The following is an 8,245-nucleotide window of genomic DNA, read 5'->3' on the forward strand; positions in this document are numbered from 1 at the left end:
AAAGAGCTAAGCGTGAGCACTGTGAGGACTGACCTTCAGTTATTTGCCCTGAGAGCCAGATAAAGTGTTGCTAAATTGTTTTCTAACTTGTTTTTAATTGTGATCCGTGCATCATGAAGCTCAGGGAGTTTCATGCTTCGGGGGGGCAGTGAAAAAACCCACAAAACCTCCAGAGGTTACTGTGCCGGATTCAGCACCCCCAGACCCCAAGCTGTCACAACCACCAGCCCTGGCATGGTATATTCGCTTATGCATTATGAAGTTTGCACTTTAAATTTTACAGTACGTCTAAGTTTCTTTTCTAGCTTGCAGGGCAACAGAACAAAAAGTATGATTTCTGAGCCCCTCGGCGGTAAGGGCCTGGGCTCTGCACACAGCAGCAGCACTATCAATGTTGATTAAGTTCACTGTGGCGTAGACTCCAGGCCATACTCTTCCACTCTGCACCCTACCTCCTGGCCCATACTCCTGAGCCCAGAGGTAGCTGGGAGCAGATGGCGAATCCCGGGTGCCAGGTGTGCATACAGCGCTGCGCAGTGTGGGGCGCTGGGTTCTTTGGTCTGCGCCGCCCCCGCCCCGCCCATCCCCGTGAGCGCTCTGGGCACAGTCTGCGCCCCACGTGACGGGGCCAGGGGCGGGAGCGGGCTGGAAAAACAGTAACCGGGTGCCTGGCGGAGCCCGCGCATCCTGCGCCAGCTGCCGGCCACGCGCCCGCCCTTCTCTTCCCCTGACCCCAGTTTCTTGGAGGATGGTGCATGCAGCCTCCTCCCTGTCTTATCCTCCCCGCAGACTTGCAGCCTCCTCCTCCACCCCTCGCTTTCTTACCTGATATTTTGCATGGCTCCTCTCTGCCCCCTCCCTAGCGGATTTCCCTCCCTGCAGACACGCCTGCCCAGCCCGCCCCGGCGCAACCTCCGATTGCAGGTCAACTGGTTTGCTAACGCTGGCGCTGGCTCCGGGTGGCTCTGGTTTAAGCGTTTTTCCATGAGTGAAGTCAGCCGCTTTCCTCGCAGGGTTCCAACTGTAATTGCTTCTCTTGGGCTATGGGGCTGGGGGCGGCGCATCCACAGGGCTGGCCCCCACCCACGCGGCATGCCGGGGCCCCTGGGGTGCTCCCGGGCTCCTGGAGTGGGAAGGGAAGCCGCACCGGGCCTCACCGCCAGGGTGGCTGGGGGGGGGGGGGGTTAGAAAGCGGCAGATCCCAGAGCACAAAGCGAGCCGGGCCCTTCCGCAGAGTTGGGACTGCGCCCGGGGCACAGCCTCTTATCTACCTACCATATGCTCCCTTCTTTAGACCTGGAGCCGGCTCCTCCAGTTGCTGGGGGCCGCGCCCTTGGCAAGGGTTCTGGGGTGCCTCTAGAGCCCCTGAGGGGGCTCAGCGACCCAGCTCAGCCTTCCAGCTGGAGCGTGGGCAACAGGGCCTGCCGCCCCCACAGGGTTCCCCAGAGAAAGGACACTTAAAGAGTTTGGATGCAAACTGTCAGCTTCCTCCAAAACCCTAAAAAAGACCCTGCGGCTGCGCTGACGAGGGGATCGAGAAGGGGGTTCAGTGTGGTGGCGGAGCACAGCTCACCGAGAGCATTCAGAGTCCAGAGCCAGAGTCCAGAGTCTGGGCGCTGGGCACTCAAGAGTGGGGGCCAAGTGGCTGTCAGTTCCGGTCAATGGCGGAACTGGGCACAGGCACCAGCGCCAAGGCCAAGCTGGCTGGAGTGGGGGCGGGGAGAATGGCTAGCCGGGGCCCGTCGCAACTTGGAAGGCGGGCTGGGAGCGCGCCAGGGCGCGGGCGTCTTTGCTGGTGCGCGCACGCCTATGTCTCTGTGCACGCGCCCGTCTTTAGCTCCTTCCCCGGCCAAAACTCCTAAACAGAAGATGGGTGTTAAAATGCTGCGGACTGGATCGCTTGCAGTGTGCTTATACTAGGGAAGGACTCTCCAAAAAAGCACAGCACAAGTCAATTCCAATTTATATCCTCCCTAGGGTGAGCGCGTTGGTCCTGGGCGAGCTCCAAGCAGCACGGCACGCAGCCAGCGCGTCCCTGGGGCGATCGGGTGCAGGGGAACCATTTCTTTTAGGAACAGAGGTGGCCTTGGGTAGTCCCTGAGTATTGTGTGCCACTTCCAGGAGCTACGGAAATCTGGAAAAACAAACTCCAAGTCATTCTTGTCCCAGAAAGACATTCGAGCGTGGGAATTGATACCTCCCGGGGTATTACTAAATCGGAATGGGGTGCGCCTTGGCTTCCCCAGCCAGTGAACAGGAGATGGCGCCTGGATGTCCTAAACTTTGCCTTAATGACAAAAATGATCAGAATTCACCTACACACCCTACCACCCGCTGATCCTTTAGACTGAAACCTAAAGGTAGAATAGTGGAGGGCGTAGTAGTTTGGGGGAGGAGGGTAAGGGAGGGAAAAAAAAGAAATCTGACCATCCCCACGGTTTCCCTGGTCTCCTGGCCGGCGCAGGGAGGCTCCGCGCTGCCACCTGGCGGCCGCTCCTCCCACGAGTGGGAGCCGGGCTCACAGAGCAAACCCGGGCTCTGGGCTGGTATGCCGAGCCTGGGCCCAGGGAAATGGGGAAATGGAACCGAAGCCCGACTCCAGGCTTCAGGTCTACATGGCCCGTGCAAATACTCGTTTTCTGCTTGCTCTCATGAGAAAATGGAAAGGAACGGGTGTAGAAGTTGGCACCATAGCGTTTACTTGAGCCTACACTAAGCCACTGGGTCATTATGAAGGAAGAAAAAGTGGTTAAAAAATGATTGGTAATGTGGGTTTCTTGTCTGTTGGCTCATTTTAAATGTAAAAAAGAAATCAGAGATTTCGTTTATCCCAGAATCCTGTTTTGATATTCTGCAAATCAGACTTACTGATAAATTTGTTATTTTTTTTCAGTACACACCCCCAAATCCAGTTCCCTTACAACTTTTTCAGCCCAAACTCAAAAGATGAATGTCTGTCTCCTTCACTGAGAGGTACATCAGCCTCCTTGAATAGAAGGTCTTTTTTTTTTTCTATAAAGTATGTTACCAAAAAGCCCCAGGCCTTTTCATTAACACAGGCAAATGACATATTTCCCAGGATTTCCTCCCTGTCAAGTAAAGTAACAAAGTAGGGTGTCTTTCACCCCCCATCCACACACACACTTTATTTTATTGGCACTTAGTACTTGTCAGGTGTCTGACCAGCTCCCACAATCACAGTTTCTATGACCAAGGCAAAGCAAAAATCTTGCAAATGCAAGAGATTTGTTAAATTAATTTCCATTCAGGTTTTCTTCCATTAGTAGAAATATATTAAGCAGTAGGATAGAGCCTTATTTCCGTCTATACCCTATACCATTTTACGGATGTGGGATTTTATGTTGTGCAGGTGTGTGATAGAAGAAATCCATTAGCAGGGACTGTACTTCCATCGCAAATGGGTTCCATTATGTAATGGGATAAAATAAATAAGATAAAATATTTACCTCAATTCAGAATCTGCCATGTCTAACATCATTGCCAGCAAAGACAATTAGTTTATTACTCTGAAACAGGACTATTTATTTCTTAAGTTTGTTTGCAAAATTATTTGGGCTTTTTTTTTTTTGTTAATACAGCTGAAAGAGTAGCATTAAGAATTACTTCATGTACTGCAAAGCCAGCAGAGGGAACACTAGGTACTGATTTAGTAGGGGCCACCAGATATCTGGTATTTGGGGGATAAAAAAATATCGGTAATGGAGAACTGATTACAAAGCATATGATGTTAGGTAAGGGGAACACAAAATTTTTTTTCTCATTATTTGATATTCAGAAACTTAAAATATTGTGATGTGCACACACTTGGTTGAAAGATGACTTTAATAAAAAGCCATTTGTCGCATTTTCTTACATTCTAAGACATCTAACACCCCAAAACAGACCTCCTTCAGAAGGTTAAGGCAGCCAGGCGTGGTGGCGCATGCTTATAATCCTAGCATTTGGGAGGCTGAGACAGGAGGATCGTGGTTCCCAGACAGCCTCAGCTACTTAGTGAGGCCCTCTGCAACTCAGTGAGACGCTGTTTCAAAATAAAGAATAAAAAATAGGGCTGGGGGTATAGCTCAAAGGTAGAATGCCCCTGGGTTCCACCCCTAGTACTGCAAAATAAAACAAAGTTTTAAGCCACATATATATACAGCTATTTACTGAGGCCCTCCACAACTTAATGTGATACTGTTTCAAAAATCAAAAATAAAGAATTAAAAACTAGGGCTGGGGGTGAAGCTCAGAAGTATAATGCCCTCAGTTCAATCCCTAGTAATGAAAAAAAAATCGCTTTATATACAAACATAATTACTATGGCTATTTTGACTAACTTCATCCCCCATCCGATACAATAATGGAAGCATAAGTGTTCTTAGAAGTATAATCAAGTATATTGATACTCACTTTGAATCATCAAACTAGCTACACCTTCAAGTCATTAGTTGGTACAAAGCCCAAAATACATTTATTCTTTTTTAATTTCTAGTGAAAATATTGATTTCATAGATAATAGACCTCTAAGAATAATTTTTATGTCAGATTGATAACATTTAAGGGGGTATTTCTGCAAAATCCATAAAAAATAAAATGCATAATGATACACTAAATTTATTATACAAAAGAAGGTGAGGCTGGGTGTGGTGGCACAAGTATGTAATCCCAGCATTCAGGAGGTAGAGACTGGAGGATCCTGGTTTTTGGACAGCCTTAGCTACTTGGGGAGGCACTTTGCAACTTAGACCTGTTTCAAAAATAAAAGCACACACACACACAAAAAAATAGGGGCTGGGGATGTAGCTCAGAGGTACAGTGCCCATGGGTATCATTTCCAGTACTGCGGGGGGGGGGGGGACTGAGCCAGGAGTGGTGGCACACAATTGTAATACCAGGATTTGAGAGGCTGAGACAGGAAGATTGGGGTTTGCAGACAGCCTCAGCTACTTAGTGAGGCCCTTTGCAACTTAGTGAGACCCTGTTTCAAAATAAAGAATAAACTATAGGGCTGGGAGTATACCTCAGAGGTATAGTGCCCTGGATTTTATCCTCAGTATTGGAATAAATAAATAAATAAATAAATAAAATAAATAAATAGGTGTTTTATATTTTTGGTTTTTTAGGGGGGGATTTTTGTTTTGACTTGTTCTAGAATTTCCCTTTCTAGAAAAGAAGGATGTAATTTGCATAGCTAAGAACCAAAAATTATTCGCTTTTACCCACTAAAACATTCTTACTTGTGGCTGATCTTTAGAGACCCGATCAGCTGTCTTTATAGGGTGCTCTTTCCAGTAAAGGTCTATCTAAATCTGACGAGCTGGGCCTCTTGCCAGCCTACATATGTTAAAAGTTTGACAAGATAAATATAAGCACACTACCCATCACTGTTGGACCTGAATGGGACCTGACTGTGTTGGGCTGAAGAACATCACTTGTATTATAAGGTCCAGGAAGGCCAGTTTTTATTAAAATTCTAACTTTCAGGTTGCCACCTTTGTCCCTGCACGGTTCACTTACATGATGTGCAATCTTTTTTTTTTTTTTTTCATATCTGTGTTAGCCTCTGGGACACCATGCTGCTTTTACTAGAACTGAATTACCAAGGGTAGGGAATTAGCATTCATGGAGGACTTAATTATATGTGAATTCTTTATTGTCCCCAACTCATGAAACCCTCACGACATTCTTCTGTAAAATACCCCCTGGCCTCCCCGTATCATAGACCAGGACAACTGAGACTCAGCTACATCCCTGCAGTAACAAAACTAATAAGATTAGCAGCCAGGCCTAACAGGAATTCAGAATCTTGATTCTGCTACTAGTTATCACCTTCTACAGTTTCTCTTTGTCCTGAACTTTCTGTTCCATTGCAGACAAGTAACACATCTATAGAAAAATGTATATAAGGAGGAAAGCAGTTTAGGAGGGGGGGGTTGAAAAAGAGTCTAGAAAACCAAATTCTTCTTTGGAAAATGAGAAAAACAAGTATTTAGAAGGCAAAGTCAGTTTCCATCCTGTCTTGGCCACTATCCTATATAAAACTCTCCGGGAAGTCTCCCATTGTGGTCACTGTGGAGAGCTACCTAATGTGTTGCAAGGGAAAGCGTCTCTGTTTGGGCTATCCAGGATTTAAAGGGGTATTTAAATCATTGTAAATAAGCATAGTTAACCCCCGTTTGGTTAAGAGAGTAAGCAATTACGGCGAAAAGTCCTCTTCCCTGCCCTCCACAATCAGCTCAGAAACTGTCCTGAAGGGATTTACACACTACATCAACATCTGTGCTGTACCTAGAGTTGTTAAAATAATTGTGATGACAAGTGTCTACGTACCACTTTCTTAATGGTTTTCAATATCCATTGATTTATTGTTGGGCTTCCCCCCCCCTCCCCTTTGCATCTCTGGCCTTAAGAAGGAGCCAAGGAGCAGATTTTGCACTAGAGGCTGTTTCTTTATTTCAATGCTGAAAAGAACTAATAAAAATAATCACTTGGCTTTTAAGCAGAAAGCTTCCATTTACAGTATTTCACCCTTACCCCCCTTCCAAGCCCCTTGTTATCTAACATAATGGTTAGAATACATTTCCGTCTCTCTCCTTAATAATTTCATGCATTAACATCCTACACATACACACACACACACACACGCACGCACGCTCGCTCACACAGGCGCGCGCATACACACACACACACACACACACACACACACACACACACACACATACACACACAGCGCAAAAGGAAAAAAGAGGCAGCAGAAATCTCAGCTGTACTTCTAGCCCTTTTAAAAAGTTTGCTCTGTAAATTGGAATGAGGTCAGATTTGGAGCTTCTCATTGCACGCGGAGATTATTATTGCATCGGGTTCCAAGCCAATGGGAAGCCCGGGGGAGGGGCTTGGCACGAGGAAGCGTTAGTTACAGCGGCTGATTGGCTGAGGCCAAGTCTGTGAAAGGATAAAGAAGCGCGAGGCGGAATTGGGGTCTGCTCTAAGCTGCAGCAAGAGAAACAGTGTGTGCAGGGGAAGAGGCCTGGTTCGCGGGTCTCTAGCTCTTGCACGCTCTTTAAAAGAGTCTGCACTGGAGGAACTCTGCCATTACCAGCTCCCTGAAGAAGGGAGGGGGAAACATACATTTATTCATGCCAGTCTGTTGCATGCAGGCTTTTTGGCTTCCTACCTTGCAACAAAATAATTGCACAAACTCCTTAGTGCCGATTCCGCCCACAGAGAGTCCCGGAGCCAGAGTCGGTTCGGCTTTGCACTGTAGAAAAGGGACTTGGTGATAAAGAGACTATGTCGCTTTCCTGAGCTTACGGAGAGCGCTCGCTCGTGGACTGGAATCAACTGCTTCAGGGGGAAGGAAGAGAGAGACAGAAAAAGACTTGCCTGGGAGGCGGCGAGAAACTTGCATCGGAAGAAGCTCCAGCACCAGCGTTCAAGAAACTCCTCTCCACCTTTGCACGGTCTCCAGACTCAGAGAGCCGGCAGACAGAGCAAGCTGCAGCGCGGTGAGACCCAGAGAGAGCGAGGGCGAGGAGGAGAGCGCCTCTCCAGCCTGGGAACTATAATAACTCATCTCCTAGCGGCGGAGCGCTCCTTTCGCACATCTTTGGGGGACTTTTCGCTCTCCGCCCGCCTCCGCCCGGGCCGGGAGTTGGGGCGCCCGCCCGGCCGCTGCGCGCGTCCTCCTCCTCCCGCTCGGCGTGCGCTTGGCCCGGGGAGCCCGGAGGGCCCGGCGATCGCGCCGCGGCCGCCGCCGCGAGGGAGAGAGCGCGCCGAGCCGGGGCCATGGTGCAGCAAAGCAACAACGCGGAGAACACGGAAGCGCTGCTGGCCGGCGAGAGCTCGGACTCGGGCGCCGGCCTGGAGCTGGGCATCGCCTCGTCGCCCACGCCCGGCTCCACCGCCTCCACGGGCGGCAAGGCGGACGACCCGAGCTGGTGCAAGACCCCGAGCGGGCACATCAAGCGGCCCATGAACGCCTTCATGGTGTGGTCGCAGATCGAGCGGCGCAAGATCATGGAGCAGTCCCCGGACATGCACAACGCCGAGATCTCCAAGCGGCTGGGCAAACGCTGGAAGCTGCTCAAAGACAGCGACAAGATCCCGTTCATCCGGGAGGCGGAGCGGCTGCGCCTCAAGCACATGGCTGACTACCCCGACTACAAGTACCGGCCCAGGAAGAAGGTGAAGTCCGGCAACGCGGGCTCCGCCGCCGCCGCCGCCGCCGCCTCCAAGCCCGGGG

At 49.5% G+C, this 8,245-nt stretch overlaps 1 protein-coding gene across 1 annotated transcript in view; it reads left to right on the top strand.

The window, feature by feature from the left end:
• Positions 1–7,788: 7,788 nt before the first annotated feature.
• The window catches only part of SOX4 (SRY-box transcription factor 4), a gene marked incomplete at both ends in the record, with an annotated part of 1,341 nt that continues 884 nt past the window's right edge, over positions 7,789–8,245 (top strand). Inside the window, one exon of the mRNA XM_080709896.1 lies at positions 7,789–8,245. This exon is cut by the window's right edge and continues 884 nt beyond it. Within this exon, the coding sequence (XP_080566022.1) occupies positions 7,789–8,245 (457 nt within the window).

This window comes from Muscardinus avellanarius (genome assembly GCF_963383645.1).
Source record: "Muscardinus avellanarius genome assembly, chromosome: 14".
NCBI classification, from domain to species: domain Eukaryota; kingdom Metazoa; phylum Chordata; class Mammalia; order Rodentia; family Gliridae; genus Muscardinus; species Muscardinus avellanarius.